The sequence below is a fragment of the Taurulus bubalis genome (genome assembly GCF_910589615.1).
Source record: "Taurulus bubalis genome assembly, chromosome: 8".
Classification (NCBI taxonomy): Eukaryota; Metazoa; Chordata; class Actinopteri; order Perciformes; family Cottidae; genus Taurulus; species Taurulus bubalis.
The window spans coordinates 5,593,748-5,617,850 of NC_136596.1; the positions used below are offsets into that span (position 1 = coordinate 5,593,748).

General features: G+C 44.6%; 2 protein-coding genes across 2 annotated transcripts in view; one reads left to right on the forward strand and one right to left on the reverse strand.

The window, feature by feature from the left end:
• Nucleotides 1-342: 342 nt before the first annotated feature.
• prxl2c (peroxiredoxin like 2C) lies at nt 343-2,390 on the reverse strand. Its single transcript, XM_079222675.1, has 6 exons — nt 2,125-2,390; nt 1,744-1,812; nt 1,566-1,619; nt 1,381-1,486; nt 1,096-1,230; nt 343-999 (listed from the first exon to the last, which is right to left on the reverse strand). Exons 1-6 carry the CDS (start codon nt 2,305-2,307, stop codon nt 869-871), a joined length of 678 nt encoding a protein of 225 aa, XP_079078801.1. The 5' UTR covers nt 2,308-2,390; the 3' UTR covers nt 343-868.
• A 2,970-nt stretch (nt 2,391-5,360) lies between these two features.
• Nucleotides 5,361-24,103, forward strand: part of fbxl17 (F-box and leucine-rich repeat protein 17) — a gene marked incomplete at both ends in the record, with an annotated part of 188,530 nt that continues 169,787 nt past the window's right edge. Inside the window, 5 exons of the mRNA XM_079221847.1 lie at nt 5,361-5,843; nt 6,185-6,568; nt 6,716-6,838; nt 7,328-7,585; nt 7,767-7,898. Coding sequence (XP_079077973.1) covers nt 5,361-5,843; nt 6,185-6,568; nt 6,716-6,838; nt 7,328-7,585; nt 7,767-7,898 — 1,380 coding nt within the window. The remainder of the gene's footprint in view (nt 5,844-6,184; nt 6,569-6,715; nt 6,839-7,327; nt 7,586-7,766; nt 7,899-24,103) is intronic.

Consider the following 24,103-nt stretch of genomic DNA (forward strand, 5'->3'; position numbering starts at 1 on the left):
TGTGTGGGAGAGAGCCAGTGTGTGTGTGTCAACCGAGGACTCGTCGTCTGCTCCAGCCTCTCTGGGTGCTGATGACGTCTGTGAGCAGGGGCAGGTTTCTCCCCTCTGAAATCCACTGCATGTTGACGTATCAGGATTAGAAGTCCAGCGCCCACCCTCCCACTGTCGATTTGCAGCCGCTGTTAACGTGGGCAATGTAGTCCTGTGGCGTGTGCCATTTTTGTGTGTGTGTGTGTGTGTGTGTGTGTGGATGTGACTGTGCTAGTGCCACGCATTTCAGCGTAGAGCATGAAATAAGACAAATGCAGCAGAGAAGTAGCAATTCAACTTTACTTCTGCAGTCTCATGAACAATAGTGTGCGAAAAAATGTAAATATATATATAAATATGTGATAAGGCCAATCACTTACATCAATGCGGCAATTGTTTTGAAGTGAACCCACGCAACCATCTTACTGTACAACTTAAGACATATAATACAACTATGATGGAAATGTGTAAAAGTAATGCATTCATATCCCTTTCACACACTCAACCATTCATCACTCATGCCTTCTCACCAGGTATATGATCACGGGTAACTCACAAGTTTTCCCCCCCACCATCTCATGCTTTTCACTGTCGGAACATGTCTTTTTCCAAAAATTAAAAATAAAATAAAGCCAGTAAGGAGACCATGAGTTTAGATATATTTTGTCAACTAATCTGACTGACCTATCCAATATCTTTGAGAAGGCCGGTACCAAGCAGACATGATAGACAACAGACTCAGAAACACTAATATCTATTATGGATATTGATTTGGCCCAAACTCCTTTTTGTCCACAGAACAAGCCACTTGTTGTGCATCGTTGCTCCGCCCAGCTGGCTACACATGGATGATCTTTGGCTTATCATTGAAATCCAGAGTCTGCTGAACTCCGGCGTGCTGCAGGAGCCAGTCGATGGGCATGTGGTCCAGGCGGTTCATGTCGAAATGGGAGAAATTAACTTGGGAGCCTGCAGAGAGAAGACAAGAGTTAGGGAATGTAAAGAGTAAAATGCATGGGAGATAGAGAGAGAGAGAGAGAGAGAGAGAGAGAGAGGAATGATTACCTGGTCCTGCAATGATGGCTCCACCTTGTTGATGCATGTCCCCCTGGAAGTCGAATGCAGGGCTAGTCATGGCCCTCCATATACTCTTCAGTTGTCCCATAAAGATACCAGACTTCACATGGGGGCTCGGGTGGGCTATGATAAAACACACACACACACACACACACACACACACACACACACACACACACACACACACACACACACACACACACACATTAAATGTATCCCCATGCATGTCAAAATATGTTGGGGGTCATACGCCCTCGTGCTGTGATTGCTCACCCGAGTCTGTATATTTCTCCTCTCTCTTCATCCCAAGCTTTTGATAAATACACCTCTGCGGATCCACGTACATTTCATAGGGATACCCCGTCAGCGAGCAGAATGGCTGGAGAGATTGAAAAGCAAATCAGAAGGATGTACAGGATAGGGGTGGGGTAGGGTGGGTATGACCATTGATGAATTACCTCAATGTGGCGATGATCAGACTGACCGATCACAACCAGTCGAATGTCAGCATCCTGCACATCACATTTAGGAGTTTCCAGAATCAATAACTGCAATAATTCATAATTATGCACCTAAGCAATCATCCCCAGTTTGATGATAGTGCAACCGTGCTGCTGCCAGTGCATCAGGACTCACCTCCAGTGCTTCTCTGGGTATTTTGCTCAGATCCTCCACATATTCTTTACAGCTGTAGCACAGGAAATTCTGCAGGGGATGTAGAGGGACTCGTCAAAAGGGTTGTAGAAAAATGAGATGTTACTCTTTTTTTTAAAACTCTCATCCAGCAAAGCCCTCTGTCTTCACCTAAGGACATGCCCTCTTCATTGCCATCCTAGCAGGGAGGGTCAGAGCATCTGTCCAGCTGATACTCACCTGTTGTGTATTTATACAGTGATGCCTTTACGAGGCTCAATCTGCCTGACTCGAACCTCTCGTGAGTTCAGGTCGGGCAGTCTAGCCTATGAGTCACCATGCGAGGTTAAGCCAAACAAAGTTTATTTGCATTTTTTCCCCTACCCGCACGAAAATTATGACCGATTTCCTGTCTTGATATAATTTCTTGAACGGAACAGGGACTCCATGCTGGTCGTAAATCAAACAGTCCTCGACGTCTTCGAGGCGATACTCGACAGACGTGGTCCCGATTTCCTGGTTTTCTTTAGTTACTTGTCGAGTTATTGGTGAAACTGCTTCAGCCATTTTTCCGCTTTTCCTTTTTACTCGAGGCTTCCCGAAATCGCATTGCTATTTTGGGAGTTGCCGTTAAGCCTCGAAGAGCTGGCGGTGGCTGCAAAAGTTACACGCCCATAAACTGTGTGTGTGTGTGTGTGTGTGTGAGAGAGAGAGAGAGAGAGAGAGAGAGAGGGAGAGGGAGAGCTGTAAATGTCACTTCAAGTGAATAGCAAAGTGACTAAGTACATATGAATTAACAATAGTAATAGCCTGATACTAATAGTAGCGTAATTAATAATGTAGAATAAATGCAGTAGCAACAACAACACCAGCTAATCGTGCTCCTCGGGGCACATTTGACATTTGTCATACTGTGTAAAGAAAACCGACTTGCAGATTAATTCCTGCAAGTTTTGCATGCCATGCAAACGGTTTGAGTACAGAAGCATTAAACAGGAATGCTCCAGTGGTGTTATTGTGTGTTATAAAGTTGCGGAACTCGCAATAGACACATTGGAAAAAAAATCAAAGCAGCGCAGGCGAAGATATCCTGATATTTATTCCCTAGTATGGGTCGAGCTCCCAAAACACCTCCTCTGCCTTTCCCGTAATGCAACTCTTCATCAGCGTCTTCCATTATAGAGCACAGCTGCCTCTACTCTCCAGTTTGCGAGGCAGAAAGTCTTCGAGGTCATTTAAGCAACTGTTGCAGATGACTGTAGAGCAATTCAAAGTGTTGAATATTCAAGCATGTTAATAAGTCTACTGGAATGTACTATTATTTCACCATGTATGCAATATTTTTTTACTTAGTTATGCATTCATACATGTAATATAGTTTGTATCCTCTGTAGATTGATTAATCACTGTACACGTTTATGTTTAACTAAACTTCACACACTTCATATACACACACATACATACTTTGCATTTGTGCACTTCTCTATTGTTTGTTTATTTACACTACACATACATACTTTGCATTTTTGCACTTCTCTAATGTTTAAGTTTAATTTAATTTCTATACTATAGAATAATACTTTCTGCGCTGTACATATCTTTCATCCCAGCTATTTTTTATTTATTTTTGTATATATATCTCATCCCTGTTGTTGTTTTTAATATGTTGATTTTAGTCTGTAAATTGCTGCTACTCCGACAACAAATTTCCCCTTTGGGATTAATAAAGTAGATATTCATTCATTCATATACACGCGTGCATGCACTTATTACATGTGCTATATTATGATAATACGGGATATTTGTAAGTATGCACACATGTTTATCGATAAACTGTTGAAAACACAATAAATATATAGAAAAGAAGAATTTAAGTGTCAATCCAGCACCAAAATAACCTTGACATCGGTAGCTGGATGTAGAAATTACGCATTATTATAATATCCGTTTCCATAACACACTTATTAAAACCAGTTATAAAGACAGGGCCTCAGATTTTTTAATGTATAAAAAAGAGTTTTATAATGTCTTCCATTCTCCTCACAAGGCCCCACAGTGGGAAAGGCTCGTCCAGTCCCCGTGACGAATTATGAATCGGCCTCGTCGGCTTCCTTCCCGCTGCCCTCTCGGTGCGGAAGTGCTGTCCTCCAGAGCCGAGCAGCAGTAGCAGCAGCAGCAGCAGCAGCAGGGCTGCCACTGTTTGGGTAAACACTACGCTAGCTCAAGCAGCAGCAGGGGTTTCCTCCGCCTCCGCGTCTCTCCGGCCCCGGGACCTGCCAGCGCTCCCCGTGACCGTGCAGCATAGCGGTGTTATGCGCGCACCGTGCGGCGCGAGGGGCCACCGAGTGAAGTGGTGAGAGGACGTTTCACGTCGTGGCTACGGCTAACTTAGCTTGTAGTGATGGAGGCAAGCTAGCCTGTCAGGCAGCAGAACCGGGGCGAGCACCCGAACCGCGTCCCCACGAATGCGTTATTAAACTGGGGCCAATGTTAGACTTCAGACTAAACACCACCTCCACCACCTTCGTGTGAAGACTACTACGTATGTGTGTGTGTGAGAGTGAGTGTGTGTGTGTGTGTGTGTGTGTGTGTGTGCTAAACAAATGACCACCTGTTCAATGTTTACATCTTTGCATTCGGCTGCAACCAGACGACGCATCGCTGCTGCTCCCTCGCTACACTGTTAGTATGGTAATATACATCTGCTATTTGTGTAAGCAAAACCCCGCAGAGTAGGCAATGAAAGCAGGGTTTAAAAAAATATAACATGTGACAAGTAATGTATTCGCAGCACGAATGAGCTTTAAACGGGTCAACTGGTTGCGACAGCACGGCTGTAAAAGCTCGCTGCTCGTTTGTTGCGTGCAGTTTGTGGCTTTGCACTCAAATCATGTCCTTATTTCATCACTATATCCAGCTAGGTTGTGGCTGTGCACGTTTCCCCTCGGGTCTAACGTAAATACACACATGTAATGATGTAGCTACATGCCTGCTGTCCATGCTGTTGCCAGTCGGGGAAAAAAAGAAGCTTTGTTTCAACTAGAATAGCTAGCAACTAGATATGTCTTGTGTATTTTGCACGTACAATATATATATATATTTATCTTTTATTCCAGGGAGTATTGTTGGCAGAGGAACGTACATGTTGATGCAGGTCTTTCCTTATGAACTGATATCAACGTGAACATATTTGCTTTTGCTACATATGCAAACTAGTTATTACTATATTGCAAATGATTGGGTACTGCTACTCTTTTCCTCTACATTACCAGGGGTAGACTGAACCTCAGGGCTTCTTTTTTTTACCGACCTAATGGTTTTGGAGTGTTGGAAGTTAATTGAATGCTTATGAGATCTTGTTTATGTATTCTTTTCATAGATATTTACTGATTTACAGATTTTATGCCAGCAAGGTCTTGAATGGTTGCCTGAATTCAAATGTTTGAAATGTTTGCCGTGTTTTGATAAAAAGTACGGTTATTGGTACCAAAACTCAGGTATTGGGTTGTGACACTAATACGATACTAATAATGATACCCAGTCCTTAGATTGTTCCTGAATTATATATTTACCAATGAATTGACTCGTGTTTGTTCCTAGAGTTTCCTTGAACCATCTATATGGGCCATCTTCTCTCGAAAAATGGTTACCGCCTGAAGAAAAGGACCCACAAGTTGCATCACAGGAAGAAGAAGAAGAGGAACTGCTTCCTGCAGCTGCCCTGCATGCTCTGCTTCATTGTCCACAGCAACAGCAGCGGCCTCGACGACGACAGCGACCACTCGGAGGCCGGCGCCAACGGCAGCGCGTGCCGCCACAACAGCATCACAGGAATCAGTGTCCCCGGCGTGGGAGGAGTCGGCATCGGGGCGGCAGCTGCCTCGAAGCTCGCCGACCGGTACGCGACACTCTCATCCCCCGAGGACTGCTCCAAGTTCCTGTTGTCACCGCGGGAGCTGGCCATCTGGGAGGGCCAAGGGAGGACCCTTTTATCTGCTGTTCCCGCCAAACTGATCCCGCCGCCGGTGCTGTTCCGAACCGCCGGGGTGACTGTGCCCGTACCGGTACCTGTGCCTGGCTGCACGAGTGACTACACTGAGATGGTAGGTAGCTGCACCGACGCTGCCAAATGCTGAAGCTGATATCAAATACAAACAACCACGATGTAGCAGTGCAGCTGCTAAAGAAAGCTATAGGATTTAGACTGGCTGGGCAACCCACCTGTTTTTAATATGAGACGGAAATGGGCAGATTCAAATCTGAAATGGGCAGATTCAAATGTTCTTCTTCTTTGTTCACATTGAGTGCTGTTTTGGTTTTATGTTTTATTATGTGGGCAGCCTGAGGTTCTTCAACACTGCAATTGCATTTATGGGCTGTACACTCAAATCTGCCTTGACCTGCATTGAAGAACGTGTGTGTGTGTGTGTGTCTCTGGGCGCAGGTGTGTAAGAGGAAGTGCTCAGAGGTGCAGAGGTGCACCCCCTGTAAGCAGCCGCGCTGCGCCTTCGCCTCCCCTGACGGAGGGCTGGAGAACGGGGGAGTGGGAGGAGGTGGGGGAGAGGCCGCCTCGAACTCTGAAGCCGGCCACTGCCACCTTCCCCTCTGTCCACTTCCCTCCTCCTCTGCTTCCTCCTCCTCTGCCTCTTCCTCCTCCTCCTCCTCACCCGCTGATGGCTGCTGCGGGCCGGGCCTTCACGCCGACTTGCCCCACAGTTCGGACTCGTCCCCCTGCTGCCTGCAGCATTACGACGACTGCCAGGCGAGAAGCTCCGACGCTGCGGATCACTCGAGCATCAACCACCTGCCTTCCTCCATCCTTCTTAAGGTCAGAGTTCATCAAGGAGCTAAATATACGTTTTGTCTTTAATTACTGTTGGTTTGGTACAAAAACGCTGAATACCTGACTTACACCATGGCAACAGCTTTTATTGGACTGGATACATGTGTTATATTTCCTTTTGCCTTTCTGCAGGTGCTCTCCCACCTGACAGTGAAGGAGCGCTGTCTGTGTGCCTCTCTGGTTTGTAAGTACTGGAGGGACCTCTGCTTGGACTTCCAGTTCTGGAAGCAAATCGACCTCAGTGGCCTCCAACAAGTAAGCACATACAGGGTTCTTACGGTCCTGGAAAACCTGGAAAAGTCATGGAATTTTAAAATGGTTATTTCCAGGCCTGGAAAAGTCCTTGAAAAAAATAAAATCCCAAAAGTTTTGGAAAAGTCATGTAAATGTGTTATATTCATGTGTTCATGTTGTTCATTTACGCTGAGTTTGAAATAATTTATATTCTTTTAAAATATAAGCAGGCATCCATACAGGCATCTATATCAATGTTTATTCTTTTAATCAAACTATTGTCTCTCATTCATTTGTGTCATTTAAGGTTTACTGTATGCTTTGGAATTCTCATTGTTAGTTTAAATACTACATTTTCTCACTTTTTCATGTTTACACCGAGATTTCACAAAATTTCACAAAAGCGCGGAAAACTGCCTCTTGGATCAAATCTGTGACTTCTCATTTGATCGTTCTTTACCTTTTTATAACCTTACTACTGTGTCCCCCTCCCTGTTCCCCGTTCCCCAGGTGAATGATGATCTCCTGGTGAAAATAGCCTCTCGGAGGCAGAACGTGACAGAGATTAACATCTCTGATTGCAGAGGTGTCCATGACCACGGTGTGTCCTCCCTGGCCTCGCACTGCCCAGGCCTGCAGAAGTACACTGCGTACCGCTGCAAGCAGCTTGGGGACATGTCCCTGTCGGCCTTGGCTACACACTGCCATCTGCTGGTGAAGGTGCATGTGGGCAACCAGGACAAACTGACAGACGAAGCCCTAAAAAAGGTATCACTAGTATTAGTATCAGTAGTCAGAGTAGCAACGTCCAGATCTTTGCTTATTTTTTAACGCATCCACCTCATTTGTTGTCTTTATTCCCAAATGAAGAGTGAAGTAATACTCCAAATGCTTTTCCTGTATTTCATTTGACATTTGCTCAACAAATACGTGTCCTTTTTGCCTTCAGCTGGGAGAGCACTGCAGTGAGCTGAAGGACATCCACTTGGGTCAGTGTTACAGCATCACAGATGAAGGCATGGTGGCTTTGGCTCGAGGATGCCCGAAGCTGCAGAGACTCTACTTGCAAGAGAACAAGCTGGTGAGTCCTGGTTCTGGTCTGGCATTTGGGCTTTTTCTCCACGCTTGCATGGTTTCTGCTCGCACAGTGAGTCCAAGTGTCTCTCTGTTTGGCAATGTGAAGATTGGTACTCGTCGTGGCCATGTAGCTCCTACTACTACCCTGGGGACATGTTGTTGGAGCCGTGGCCCCTGTCTCTGGCATGTCTTCCTGTTGGTTTCTGCCATGTTGGGAGTCTTACGAATTAATGCCTGAGTACCGTCTCCCAATAAGTGCGCTGCCGGGCAACATGTGCATTACTATACATATTTATTCACATCAGTGTAGCCTCTCACAATCAGCTGTGTTACGATGATCCGATCAGACATTGGAGGTCCTCTTTCATTTGCAGGGATATATTTTCTTGGATCTAAATGGATCACATCAATCCCCCACTCCACCCTCATCATATTTCCTTTAGTAAAAGCAGCAGGTACAGAAGAAAGGGACACACTACTTCACACCAACACTAGATGTCACTGTGTTCCAATTTCTGAAAACAGCCTTCCAGCTGCTTTCTGGTTGTGGGCCACAGTTTAATGACAGTTGCACACAGCTCCTCCCAGTCTAGATCAAATACATTAGGAATGATACATAATATGTATTTAATTCTCAAGCAGACAGAGAACTTAATTAGTCATTTGGCTTGTCTGTTTCTCACCCCTTTTATTTAGATTGTCTTTCCCTCACTAATGCTCTTGCACTTTTCCCTGCTAATATTTCTTTGCAGCCTGTGAGTAATTATGACCTTGATGAATTAGCCCGCTTTAAGCTGTTAAGAATAGCTCAGTTTGTTAAAACCCCATTCATCAACTTAATAGTATATGAAATTAGCGATTACCACTAGGTGAGAGATTAATATTGCCGGCTGATAACATTTCAGCGCAGCAGTATCAATTTCAGGCAGTCATTTTTCAGCCGTGAGATCGTTGCGGTTATTTTAGCTTCCTGTCATTAGGGTGCAGAGAAATGGGCTGAGCCTGTAAGGGAATTGTTATGTCTAGGCGCTCTGGTTTCTCCGCCTAAAATTGTCATTAAGTTTGGCAGGAATTAAGAATACCCAGAAACACTTACCTTTCATTTTTCCACAGAGGCCATTCATTCTCTGTGACGGTTCCCTCCGCCCACTTCTCAGAACAAAAAAAAGAAACTGATTTGCGTTGCCTTGTGGGTAATCACAGCCTCAAAATGAGTTTGGCTGAATGTGTTGGCACTGGTGAGATCCAGAAATATATGCACGGACGCTAAAAGATTGTTTATCCGTGTCTCGCTCACTCATTTAGACTTGGATGTCTGGCGAGACAGGCTGTTGGCTTTAATGCAATGATTATAAATATTGTATCACATATGAAGAATTTAAAAGGTGACTCAAGTCAGAGGAACTTATCTTGCTCCGGGTTCAGCTGTTTTTGCCTCTCCTCTCCTCTCCTCTCCTGCTGCCTTTGTGGTCTCCTAATCAATCACAGATGAGGATGAGCCTTTCACTCCCTGTGATCTGCCCTCTTTCTCCTCCCAAATTGAATAATTGATCTGCTGCAGGGTGTTTCTGTGTGGTCTTTCGCTCGACCTCTTGCCTTTTATTCTCCCGTCATGTGCACAGCCACAAGCATTTCGTCCTTCTTTCTTTCCCTTTCTCTGTGTTAAGACCATATCCAGTTCTGTGGATAGTTAAATGGCTTTTGTGTTTGTGTATGTGTGTGTGTGTGTGTGTGGCAACGTCTTTGAATAAGCTTGCATTGCCTCAAAAAAAACAAGCACTTCCATTACTAGTAACTGCTAATGTTCCTCTGTTTCTCTTGTGCTCTCCAAGTTAACTGTCGAGGAAAGTTTTTGGAGGCTTTTGAGTGGGGCGGAGATAAGTTTGTTGTCCTGCTATGATGCAAGACGTGCAATCGGGGAAATGTCTCGCAGACGAGAGTGAAAGGACATTGATTATCACACCGAAGGGCACACCACTTGTTCGTTTTAACAAAAGATGAAAGCTGCTAATGCAGCGCCGAGGATGTCTCCAGCAGTGACGAGTGTCTCCAAATGTTGTTTACAGTTGACAAAATGAGGCTGCCGCTTTTATTGCTTGTTAGCCCGGGGGTCCAAAAAATAAATCCGCCCAGGGCTACAGATAACCCTGGGCTAAGAGTGTGTTTTGTCAAAAGCAGGTGACTCTGGTGTCTCTGCGCCCCCGTTCCTTTTGACATCTACCCTGCATTCTTTATTGGCGTTCATCCAGTATTTATGCCAGAGTTGGTTATATTGCACCAGTTGCCTTTCAAGGCTTGTTTTCATCTTCTGAAGTGTTTTCTCTCCCCCCCCCCCCCATTCATATTCTGTTCTCTTCCACCACCTCGAAGGGCAAAGGCTCAGAGAATAGCAAATTCCCCTTTTCCTCATCTAGCTTCAATTTGCCGTAGGGGGGGAGAGGCACCACTGAAAGTTTAACTCTGAGTTCTGTCGGTTTCATAGACAAACTGGTGGACGGTCTGTACGCTGCAGAAAAACCTCCCGTCACCCATCTTTCCATGTCGGTAACTTTGCTCCAATGTCTTTCGATTAAACACACATCGCAATCGGCACACATTTTTGCTGGGGAAGCACTTTTCTACTCTCTTTTCCTCTCTCTTTACGGAAAAAAAAGGAACTTTATCTGCTCTCCTGTCTTGTTCAAATCAGAGAGTGTGCACTTCATTTTCCTGCAACGTGATGGGAAGAGTCTCCCACTGGCTCATATCAAAGACATGGCGTCTACACACACACACACACACACACACACACACACACACACACACACACACACACACACACACACAGGCTCTGATTATTTACAGTTTTAATTAGTCCGAAATGTAAGTGGAATTGGAGATGACCTAACAAAGATTACCATGTGCCCTCAATTTAGGTGTAATTACCACACTGCATGTACAATCAAAGCTCCCCTCCCAGCCTTCACCATGTTTCTCTCTCTCTCTCTCTCTCTCTCTCTCTCTCTCTCTCTCTCTCTGAGGCGTTTGGGATGTGTTTGTCTGCCGAACACCGCCAAAACACTGGAGCTGTCAGAGTGAACGGTGTTTCTTGGCCTCCGATTGGCTGCCTGTCCGGCTCCACCGGCCCAATCAAACGTATTGGCCGATTAAATTGTATATTGACACGAGCAGATTTAATTAGCCGGATTAGCTGGAGCCCAAAGATGAGGGAAGTGGTAATGATACCTGTCAGTTATTATGGGATTGACCTTTTGACATGAACCAACACACAGAGGGCCGAGTCAAACCGCGGGCAACATGGAGGTGGATGAATTTGAATAGCTGCCAGCTGCACTGGAATCTCCTCTGGAAACTTTGTTCACGTATTTGACAGTAATGAGAGATAAATAGAACCACTCTGACACACACACACACACACACACACACACACACACACACACACACACACACACACACACACACACAAGTAGGGCATTGTCCATCTCCTCTCCAAGATCTCCCCAATCCCCTCCAGTCTTCGCAGACAGGGGTTTAGACTTTTTCCCGGATGTTGAATGTCAGACGTCGTATGATGTGTGTTGTCAGCGTTAACTGCTAATGGCACTGGATTATGTCTGTCAGTGTGGAAAAGGTCTGCCCCCATCCTGAATTTCCATGCGTTCATGCCATCAAGGAGTCTCTTTAGTGTTCTCGTTCTGTCTGGCTATTGTCCGTCTGCGTTGCGTCCCGACAGAGGGGAATGCCTCCAAAGAAATGCCTCCAAAGAAATTTCTTGAATCACTTTTTCTACTCTCTCTCTCTCTTTGCTTCCCTTGCGTTTTTCCTCATAAAATGTTCATCCCTTCCGTTCCCCTCCATCCCTTCTGTTTGTGCTTCGCCCGAAAATATATCATTAACAATTCTGGAATTGGATGAATTGCTTTAAAGGACTGTGTAGCAGCGATACCGAGGAAACGGTTTGTTGGCCTTCAGGGATGTATACAATGTTGTTTTTGTTTTGTTGAGAGTAACCCTGAACATAAACATGGACTTGTTTGTCCAAAAGACAACTCCATAGGGCACCTTTTAAATAATTCTTTAAACAAAAATGTCAAAAGCCCTCCTTCCGGCACCTGCTGGTTGTCTTAGACTTCTATGCGAACAGACTGAACAGCTTGACACTTCAGTTTCTTGTTTTTTGGGGGGAATTTAAATCGACATTTTCCTTTGCACTGTTTTCTGCCCTTTCACAGGCCCGACTGTTAATTTCCAGTTGCAGCCCTAACTGGGGCGGACTCATTGCGATAAAGACTCAAGGCTAGTTCGTTAAGTAATAAACTATGTGAATTATTCCCTTTTTAAGACTTTTATTTTGGCCATTACCCCTGCTTACATTCTCAGTCTGTAGTCTAAGCTAACGGCACATTCCTCTCTCCAATATCCTCCTCTTCATTGCTCCTTAGAAGTGCCTCCGTATCGATCTGTATCCCCAAAAAGCTGCTGGGCTTGTGTGTGTGTGTGTGTGTGTGTGTGTGTGTGTGTCTGGGGCGGTTGCTGATCGTCCTTTGCCTGGAAAGTAATCAGATGCATTAATGAGCTCTGACTTAAACTTGGACAGCCGGCTGCACTCAGACACAGACATCGTCGATATGTTCCCTCTGCCGTCTGCCCAAGAACAAAACAGGTTTTAAAGGAGGGAGAGAGAAAAAAGAAAGAGAGGAAAGTGAAAGCCTCCTTTTGGAAACGTTGTGCCTCCGAAGCGATATTTCACCTTGCTACAGTTTTTTCTTTTCAACACTAGTTACCCGGGGATAGGATTCCACATTAACATCGGGCATTGGACTCTTATCAATATCACAGGTGGAATTACTTTCTGAGAAAGAAGAGTGGCAGGATGCTCACCTGGATTCCCCCGAGCGGCTCATAGAAATGCTGGAAGTATTACACTTGTGCAGTCAAGTGAATGACGGACATTATGATTGCCAAAACATGACAACGGGTTATGCCGGAGTCAAAAACTGTTTGTTTGACGGGACAAAAATGGAGAGCAGCTGAAAGTGGTGAGGGAAACCTCTGCAGGTATAGCCGGCACTTCCTTTTTTAAATTTTTTTTTAATTCAAAACTTAACTGTCCCATGCACAGACAAAGAGTTGCGCTGGACATTAAAAATGATTAGTTTGCTGTCCTCTAAAATCAATATCCCCCAACAACCATAAAATAGAAAGTTAGAGGGCCAGGGAAGTAAGGGCGTCGGAGTGGAGCTGTTCAATAGCTCTACTGCCTAGGGGGGAATATAGTTGCAGGAATACTCGTATAAACAGTCAAATTGATAGTAGCAGTGGTATATTATGGTATATTTACTGTCGGCCTTGATGTGATGGTGCTTTAACTGCACCTTTAGCTCAGAGAATATTGACAGTTTGAAGTTTCCTCCCTTTTTTATTCAATAGCACTTAAACAAGAATTTTAACTTTTTATGTGCTGGTTTATATGCCTTTTTTTAATTTAAATATATATATTTTTAGCGACAAGAACCCAATTCAATGGGTTGTTAACATCCGCTCTAAAATGACAAAACCGAGGGAACTCGTCGTCAGAAAGGCACACATAATTATCCCCTAATTATTAACCCAAGCTGCATGTCTTTTGGACTGTGGGAGGAAGCCGGAGAACCCAGAGGGAACCCACGCCGCCATGAGGAGAACGTGCAAACTTCACACAGAGGTGACCTTGCTAGCCACTACACCACAGTTTTTGAGTTTTTCCGGTTCCGACTCGCCTCCAATTGCCCCTTGAGTGACCAATTATGTATTTTGAATTGAACCAATTTGCTAGTAACTCACAGAAACAAGTCAGATCTTCCACATCAAATGCTAAACGCTCACCGCACCTGAAACCAAGAAGGTTTTGGCTCATGTGCTTGGGTTTTCCCCCTGCAGAGGGCGTAGCAGGACTGCAGGAGAGCCGCAGCACCACAGTGAGCGTTCCTCTTACTCTGAGGCTCGCTCATAAAAGATCACATTTTCTGAGGATATTAATAGATATTTGAGTAACGCAAATCTTTCCTGAACTGTGTAACATTCACACAAAGTCCTTTTTAAAAAGTCAGGTCGACGCTGATAAGGATGACTCTTTACTACCTGTTGATACGAAGGCTTCAATATATTTCCTGCACACATATGAGTATGTAAAGTGGGAGGTTTGCTGTGTCCTTTCCCTTTACGTAAGAATGTGAGTACTTTGGAAATGGAAAGGAAAGCACATTCTCCTCAGCATTCGCCCGCAGCTCAAGAAAAGCACTGAAGAATGGCAACGTGAACGTGACTTCTATTTCTATTCCGTTTCTACTCACTGTCGAAGCTGAGCTCATGGAGGGACTGCAGCCGGAGAGGGGGAAGAGGAAGAGGAAGAGGAAGAGGAAGAGGGTAGTAAAGCTGACATGAAACCAAAATTTCATTTCCAACTTCAAACATTTTTTTTCCCTGGGTGGCCAGTGTGTGCAGGCTGTGCAAAATGTATCCCGCCTTCTGGCCAATAACTCAGCTTTGTTCCATTTGACCACATGACAAAAGGAGTTCAATAAAGTAGAGTGATTCATCTGTGAATTTGGCAAATATTTATATAATCAATTTATTGTTTCTGTATGTTCTTCACACAAAATGCTTTTTTTTGTTGGTTTCAGCCTCTCAAATGTGAGGATTTGATGCTTTTCTTTGACATGTATGATAATGGTCATCATACATTTGGGTTTTCGTCTGTTCATCGGACCTTTTTACGTAAAATTGCCAAACAAGTGATGGTTCAAAGTTCTCAGATGTGAGGATTTGTTTTTAGTTGTAGTAAATTGTATTATTTTTGAGTTTTGAACTGTTGGTTGGACAAAGCGAGACATTTACTGATCGCTATTGGACACTAAGATGTGCGTTTTTTTAAACAGTTTTCTCTGAGAAAAGAATCTGTAGTTAATAAATAATTCAACTAATCGATAGATCCTTTTGTGGTCAGTCCTTCTGTTTTCTTTTTGTGTGGAGTTTTTAAACCGACGGTTCCTTCACTCGCCGGTAGCTAGTTAGGCAAAGCCAAAGCCGCTAACTTTGACAATCAAGTTAGGTGAAAAACCCACAACCTTTGCATCCGTTTGGATTCTCCTGAGGGCCTCTGACCTGGTCGGTGTTTAAAGAGCATTGCTTTAAGGCCCTCTGTTTATCCAGCTCCAGGCGGCAGTAGCTTCTGACACCCGGCCAGGGATGTCACAATGATTCATGGCCCTTTCCGACACCTCGCTCACGCCTTTACTCTTCTTAATCTCCTCTCTTTCCCTTCCTCTGCCTCGGCCTCGCTCTGATGATGAGTTTTCCTTTTGTTTGAGAAGGGTTAGAAATGATGTCATCATTTAAAGCAGGAGCCCCGAGCCAAGACGGAGGCCTCGGCTTTTATTCCTTCGGCTCGGTCGGACTAGTTTGCATGTATTGTGATGGACGGCCTCATCCGTGGGGATTCAGTACTGTCCCACACTGTGGAGAGAAAGACAGACAATGGAAAACAGAAGACAGCTGAGAAAGAAAAGTCTACCTGTCCCCCCTTTTTTTTTCTATCTCCGTTCAAACCCTCCTTATCGTCTTTCCACGTCCACGTTCCCGCTCCTCATCCCATCACTCTCCTCTCTCTCAAACAAGCCATGTCTCTCCCCCCACCTGTCACCCTCTCCTCCCGTCGTCCGTGTCTCTTCGTGATTGAGAGGCCAAAGCGGCTCTCATCACTGACTTCATTAGTGATGATTGATAAGACGCAGAAAGGTGCTCGGCTGGCTGGACGCCTATAGGAGTTGTGTGTAACACTATCTCGCCCTCCACCAGACGTCACCCCCTCCGCCGGCCCCTGTGATGCATTCTGGGGCCGCTGATGGCAGCGGCGGTTCAATACTCTGGGTAATGAATGTGTTTAATAAGCACCGTGGGTCGATGGGCTTAATGAAGGTGTGACAGAGGATGGGCCTGCAGACCGGCGCTGTAATGAGACTCTAACGAGCCTCTGGGGTTAACGAGGTCACGCTCCAATTGGGATACCCTCACCTGTAAGATTTCTGTCTGTCTCTCATTGGTTTTACAGCGACCCCCCCAATCCTGCTCCAGCTCTCGGCCGCTCTGCTTTTCCCTTCCGCTGTCGGTCGGTACACTACGTTTGTTGTGCCGTTTTCATTCTCCCGTCTGTCTCCATTTGCTTTTCCCCTCAGTCCTCTCATTATGTCTGTCTTTGTTTCCGTCCATCCCAGCCTCCGTCTCGCTGCAGCTTGTCCATCTTCTCAAGGGCGACTTGGCTTAGGAATGCTGGCTGAAATGCTCTGGAGTAGTGTGAGCCCTTCTTCCTTCTTAAAAGCGCGTTTCTAAGAGGCCTGGCAGGCTATTTCTGGAAGCTATGGAGCCTTTTATTGTAGCGGGTCCTGACTCCCTCTGTTCCACTGAAAACATAATGTCATTTTACTGACTGACGGCTGCACATCACCGTCCTCTTTTGTTGTTGTCTCCCATAGAAGTTTAGATATTTGCACAAAAGGGCATGGCTTTCCACTTCCATTCCATGGTATATATTCAAGCGCCTATTGTTTGAACATCAAATTTGAATTTTCTCCACAGACTTGGTTCCTAGTCCCTAACATCCTCCAGATATCACACTGTAAAATGCAATGAAACAGCAGTATTTTCGTTGCAAATTGGGGTTCGTTGCCAGTTCAGGTGTATAAATAGGCCTGTGATGTAATATACATTACCATCCTATACAAACAGAAGTATAGAGCTAAGTTAAAATGCAGTTCTACAACTTTTAAAACGTTACAAAAACCTTAAAAATCTGATTTATCATATGCATTTTCACACAGGATTCAGCTCGTTTTGGTATTTTTCCCCCCTGATCTATACGTATATTAGTTCGGTCATAATTGTGGCCTTTATCTTCTAAACTAGAAATAACTTGACTGTCTTTTCACAGAGAAGAAGTCGCAAGAGAGGAGGGGGGGGGGCTAATTTGTTTGGGTTTCCTTCTCAGGTTGCCTCAGTTGTTGCTGCCTACAGCACACACACAGGAAGAGAGAGACAGATACTTGTTGGTACAGTTCTGGTTTGCTCGGGGAGTAGTTTTACTTTGACTACTCCTTCCATTGGTGAGACTTTGGCCGGTTCTCTCCATGGCTCTGCTGATGGACTTGCAAGTGAAGTTGGTTGGCCTGTGAGTGAATAAGGGATCTCTGCTCTGTGAAGCTGTTTCTTTCCCCCACTCTGGACAACTGAAGAGTATGAAAGGTGGTGGTGGGTTTCACAAGCTCCAGGGTCCTGCTTGGAGTGGAAACACACATTTTGGCTGTTAAATACATGTTTATTTTTTTTTATTTAATGCATCTTCAATCAATCAGTTCATTATTTATTTTATAAATTGCCCAAATCCATAGAATGCTGACATATCTAAATTGTTCTCTCTTAATATGTATGACCAGCAACAAAATATAATAAATTACATTTCTAATTTCATGAAATGGAGAAAAGGAAACAAATGGTCGCCTTTTTTGGGAAGCTGTAAACCAGCAACAACAACATGGCTGTCAAAATTCACATTGTAAATGATGGAAACAAACATTATTTAATAAAAAGTCAAAATGGATTTTCGTCTATTTTATGTTGGCAACTAGGGCTGTGCGGTTCAAACCGTATACCGGTTTCAGATTTCCATAAGGCATGAATTTTTCATATACCGTCATACCGGTGATTACACGTAACAACTGTTGTCAGCGACCAGCGGCGTCAACAAGCTGTGCATATCCGCAAGAGACAGCAGGCGGCAACATTTATTTTTTACAGTTTAATACCGGGAGCGCAGTGGAGCTACGTAGCTGTCAGGGTAACTTGGTTCACTTATGGTTCAAAATTACACGGCCAAATTGAATGCTGGGAAGTTGGGCAGCTCCACTGCGCTCCCAGTGTTAAACTGTACAAAGTAAATGTTGCTCGCTGACAGTACTGCTGTCTAGTTGACTGATGCTGTTAAAGGAATCAATGTGTTTACTTGTTTAAAAAAAATATATACCGTGAAACCGCCAGAATCTTACAAAATACCGTGATATGAATTTTTGCCCATACCGCACAGCCCTATTGGCAACTTAAAAGAGCGAGCATTTGTGGTATAGTTTTGATATTTCCATTGAACTAGACGACACTAATCTGTTTGACTCTGAAGTTCACCAGCCAGCCAAACTAATGTGACTTTAAGAAGATCCGTCAGCTCCACCTCCACCTGTCGAGGTAGCGCCTGATTTGTAGCTCGTAGCTTTAATATCTGCGAGAAATTCTCTCTGTGAGAAATTCTCTCCGCCTGAACAACAAGCAGTATATTATTGCGTCTTCATCACCTGTGAATGTTTTGTTGCACCAGTGGGAAAAGATCCATTGTCTGCTCACGTCCACCTTTTTTGTTTTTACTTTCTCTCGCTTGTCTCTTAAGTGTCGATGGGTTCGCGAGAGCTGAAGTTATATCTTCCTGTCAGTCGTGGCTGTAATGTGAAGTTGCAAAGCGTTCCTTACAGACTCGTACAGTTGTGACTTTTAACTCCTTGGTGTTTGTCAAAACATTCTTCCGCTTATCCAGAGTGGTAATGGGATCGATTTCAATAAAGTGGAACTCTGTGGGCGTTTTTTGATCCTCTCGGGTTGCCGCCGCTCCGCCAACACTCACTGCCGTCTTCGAAGAGGCAACCGTTGCTCTCCGTCCAGCATCAGTGGTAAAAAAAAAAAAAAAAAAAAGTGTGACTTCCTGAACCTCACATTTCTCTCACCCGGTGTTGCATCGCCGTTATGAGATATAGCATGGAGACAAGCAATCGATTAATGGTGCACTTAGCCGGGCTAATTAAGAGCTGTGTAGAAGCGGAGGAAGCCTCAGGCAGCATCCAGGAGCTTGTTTCCCCGGTCGCAGAGACCCCGGGTAACCTTTTGAGGCATAGATCACCTTACGGCGTGGTTTACATCGCGGGGTTGCAGGTCCTAGCGGCTTCAGAGACACCTTGCACATCACTCGGGGTGAACTTTCTCACCGGAGAGGATAGCACAGGTCATTGAGGTGAACAGAAGTTCGATTGACATTGTTGCCACTGCGCTGGAAAAACACTATTCTGCCCGTGGCCGGTTAGGACAACTTTAAGGAGCTGGTTTTCTGGTTGCCGATGAAGTAAATGAATGAAAAATATCTGTGGAGCTTCTCTCCAAGCGCACACGTTTTATAAGGCTGCTCGCTAGCAAATGAAACATCCACATTTCTACCTTGTTGTTCTCATATTTTTCTTTCCTCTCGTCATTCGAGAGCCGCCTTCCTCCCTTGGGAGGGAGAATGACGTGAACAGCAGATTTTATTGTCAGCTGCCACTCCAAATCCCGCTCTCTCTCCCTCTTCTCTCCTCCTTCTCTCCCTCCCCCTGTCTTCTCCTCCCCGGGCTCCCCTCCTCAGTTCCCGTCCGCTCTACCTCCAGCGTGAATTTGGCGTTGCTAAATTAGCTCTCAATTAAAAATGAATTTAGGCGAAAATGAGCGTGTTTCAGAGGGCACAGATGAAAGGGAAGGTAGAGCCGAAGGGCCACCTGTCTGTCTGCCTGCCTGCCTGCCTGCCTGCCTGTCTGTCTGTCTGTATTGCATTTCCAAAGCATGCAAAGTAAGTTATGTGTGTTGTTGAGTGAAGGCAGCTGATTTGCATTTAGATAAATCCCTGTGGATGTGGGGTTGTCATTGAGATTCAGGGGGCTGAATCCAGTGGCCACCCACCCAGGCACGCACTACCTGCAGGGGATGATGATGATGTGTGTGTGTGTTTGTGTGTGTGTGTGTGTGTCCTCTCTTAGTATGCTGTACTACCTGGAGCATTTGCCCCACTTTCCTAGACAGCAGTGAAGTAATGGAAAAACGAGACATTATTGGAAACATGGGTGTGTTCACGTGTGTGTGTGTGTGTGTGTGTGTGTGTGTGTGTGTGTGTGTGTGTGCATGCACACAAAATGAATTTGTAGCTGACCTTTCTAGACCTGCAACAGGACTAAAAGTAGGACTAACGACAACTGACGGCACACAACTGGCAGCTGCTGCATCCCATTAGTTATCCCGTTGACACACTGTGTTAGGAAGCGAAGTCCCGCTAAATCCGTGGCGGTCCAATTTTTCCACATCTGTCCATTGTCGCTTACAGTTGAAAAAAGAATGGAAAAAAAGAGCTGCATGTTAGGAGACGTTAGGGAATGGTGTCCAGAAGCTGACCGTTTCCTTTATTTGAGTTTGATTATACAACATCGGCTCAAATGATCTCCCCTAAAATGCAAGGACTCTGATTCCTAGTCGTACTAGTGTTTTTCTTTTTGGGGAGAAAGGGCTCCTACCATGAGCTTGTTGAGTTCGTATCACTTTGGGATAAAAAGCAGCATCGAGCCATGAAGCGCCGGATCCCTCGTCGTTGTCGTTGTCAGCGGGGTTCAGTGCTTCAGGCCTGTTGATGGATTGACAGAGGGGGAGGCGGCCTGCTGCTGATTGACAGGCGGGGCTGAGAGTGGGCAGATGGGCTGTGGTGGCCGTAAATATGAAGCCTTTGTGACAGGTGAAGGTCAGTGTGGAGGGAGGTAGAGGAGCAGCGAGCCCGGTGGGAGGGTGATGTGTGTGTGTGTGTGTGTGTGTCGTATTTCATCTCACATTAAAGCTGTTGGCTTCAGAACACTTGTTACAAAGACACAGAGACATTAAGTCTTTGCTCCAGGAAACACTTGATCCAATTCAAAGCCTCAATCTGTGATTGGTTTACTGCTAGAACCCTCACCGTGTGCACTACAGGTGTGAGCGTGACATGCACACATCATGTGACCCCGCAGATTTAGCCTTACTTATTCATTTATTTTGAAAAACACAAGAACCAAACCGCTTTTTCATTGGCCTCATTTCCTGTTGTAGAGATACATTTTCATATGATGTGTACAGTAATAGAGCCTGACTTGTGCTGGATTATTTTTGGGGGGATAATTATATCTGTTATTTAAGAAATATTTTATTAAAGAGTCAGGATGGACAAGTTCCCGGTGGACATACTATACCATAGTGACAATAAAAGTCAACGTAAATATTCTTTCGGCACATTTCTTTTGTAAACCCTTGTTACTTATATACTGTATGTTTATGTGCTAAATGTATATCGATCCATACAATATATACTTGTAAGAAAGAAACTAAATACTATCATGTAATTTAGTCGGGCTTCAACTTAATAACAAAAGAGGAACGTTCTAGTTTATTCACATCAACGTCTTGCCCTCATGGCTATCAGGATGGATTGGAGTATGATTGTATATTGGCAGCCTTTAACGCGCCTTCCAACATTCGTTCCTGCTGTTCCCTGGTGTGAATCTGCAGCACAAGGTTTCTCGGCCTCTTGTGGGGGGAAAAAACTGGGAGAACTGGTGAGCTCTGAGAACTCAACAAAACTGTACTAATCCATTTTATGACTTTTGTGTCTGTAGCTAATAATTAGTGGAAGGTGGTGTTCTGTTTCTAATCTCTCTCAACCTAAACTGTATCAATAGAAATGGTAATTGTAAACTGATTGCCCTTTCTCTGTCTGTACAGAAACACGCTAATGGAATTCAGGAAACTCCCCCTCTTTTATTTTACTGTACTTTCCTCCATTGATCTCTTTCTCTTCCTCTGCAAATCCCTCTCTTCCATGAGTAATCCATTGTGGTGTTCCCATGTCTGCTGGAGCCGTGCCAGAGGAGTGTGGGATTACTCCGGCTGGAGACACAATCACGTCTATATATATATATATATATATATATATATATATATATATATATATATATATATATATATATATATATATATATATATATATATATATATATATATATATATATATATAAAATGTCTCCCTTTCTTACGTGGGGTACCACAGGAATGTGGCAGGGGACGTCCATGTTGCCTGTCTGGACTCAAGGGGGTCTTCTGTATGGCACGAGGTCAAGGAAACCGTCCTTCCTCCTCCTCCTCCCTCCTCCAGGGTTGTGTCAAGGGAAGATGATGTAGTCTATTTCTCACACTTCTATTCGAGAGTCTGGCAGCTTGTGGAGAAGAAATGAGGAGATTGTTAAGTCAGGTGAATCCGTTTGGTTAGATAGAAATAGAAAGTTGTTGGAGAACATAAAACAGAGAGAGGTTGGTTGGTAGGGTGGATGATATGTAGGTGGTATTTCTCTATATATATTTTTTTAATGCTGTTGGATTCTTTAAATGATTTTGCATGCATCAAAATCAGCCATTATTCATTGCAGTTGACTTGATCAATGGTCTTTTAAAATATGCTGGATGCATTTTTCACTGCCTAATCGATTCCGACCCCGCCGGACTGATAGAGCTTTTCAATATTAAGATTTCCCCGTTTTTAAATGTTTTATAGAAAGTAAGTTTGCAGCGGATGACTGCTTTCATGCAGCTGCTAGCTTAGTTATCCGGTTTATGGCCTCGTGCCTCTTCTGTTACACACGGCGTTGCCTGCCGATTGTCTTTGCATGCCAGATAGGAGCTTTACTGGCAAATACACCAACGTGTGCAGAGGGATCATGCTGCCTTCTCTTGATCCCGCCAGATCCTCGACCCTTTACTTCATTTGCCGAGTCTTTAGCGCTGCGCTCATGTCATATGGGCTGGATGGTAGAGACGGGGAAGACTCCCGTGGGAATGTCCGTGTCCACAGACGATCCAAGGGCGTTTTTACGACCGTGAGACGGTTAGAAATACTGTGAAATACCAACACGGTGATGCTGTACAGCCCTGTTTGTTCGGTTTGAATGCACTTTCATGTCATCAACCGCCAGGTAAATGGAGTTTAGCCCCCACTTTGGGCTGCGTTACCCAAAAAGCCTGACTCTTAGGCCTCTTAGGCCCCCGAATTTACATTTATTCTGCAGATAAATCAAGCTTTTTAAGAAAAGAAAATATTTCCTGCTCGTAATTGCGGCTTACTTACGTCAATGTAAAGACCATTGACACCACATGCTGCCCATTTTGATCTCAAGTGGGCCGGACCAGTAAAATCATAGCATAATAACGCATACATAATGTCTATATTTTTCTATGTTTAAATCATTGGTGAAAGTTTTTGGATGATAAACCCTATTTTAAGGTCTTTCTACAATAAACTAGAAACATAAAGACCAAAAATTCAGACTTCAGCCCACTGTTTATCTGCCTGGGCTCTGACTGGCTCAATGGTTAGCATGCCCGACTATCAATCAGAGGATCAGTGTTTTTTTTGTTTTCCCCCCTGCAATTTTAACAATTATCCCGCGGGCCGGACTGGACCCCTTGGTGGGCCGGATCCGGCCCGCGGGCCGTATATTTGACACCCCTGCTTTAATGGGATGGTCTGGTTGTAAAAGAAAAATTGGAACAAAACCCTGCAGGATTGGTGACACATGACAACTGGGATGACTGACTAAATAAAGCCTATTACAAAAAATACATAAATATATATTTATATGTATATCAAAACAAGTTCAATAAAAAGTAGAAAACAAAGTTCTCGATATGAAATAATCCCCCCCCCTGCATGTGATTGGATCAGCTCAAAAACTAATTTGATCTGTCATGGCAAACTGCATTATAGATCTGATGATGCTTGCAGGAAGTTATTATTTCATGTCGTGCAACTCACTACATACCGTAGCATGCCACTGCAATTTCCAACTCGTAGGTTAGTCCATGAATGTTAATTGAAGGGGCCCTGGGGGGGGGGGGGGGGGGGGGGGGGTCGGGGTGGGGGGGTTCTCATTGTAAACAAACCCCTCGACGAGACGGATCTTTGCCTCATAATGTGAGAGATGCACGGTTTGTACGTTATCATTCGATTGCATTAGTGCGCTGAGCCTCTATTTCTACTTTGTCAGCTGACGGTATATGAGAGGAACGGGGTGAGGGAGGGTTTTGCTGACTGGGGGGGAATTATAGAGTTCTCCGCTGCTATATGGGATTCAGCAACATTAGGTAGAGCCAGTCATAGCTGTGTGTGTGTGTGTGTGTGTGTGTGTGTGTGTGTGTGTGTGTGTGTGTGTGTGTGTGTGCAGTCTCATCCTGCCTCTCTATTTTACTCCCCACCCTCGTCTCTCCTCTCTGTCTTTCTCCCAGTAATAAAGAAGAGTATTTATTTCCCCCTCTCCGGCTCTCAGG

Bases quoted from the DNA above. Each gene is read 5' to 3' on its own strand.
- prxl2c (XM_079222675.1), bottom strand. From the start codon at position 2,307: ATGGCTGAAGCAGTTTCACCAATAACTCGACAAGTAACTAAAGAAAAC. The intron at 1,620-1,743 runs GTGAGTCCTGAT...TGTGATGTGCAG, and splicing joins TACCCAGAGAAGCACTGGAG to GATGCTGACATTCGACTGGT. The intron at 1,000-1,095 runs GTAATCATTCCT...TTCTCTCTGCAG, and splicing joins AGCCATCATTGCAGGACCAG to GCTCCCAAGTTAATTTCTCC.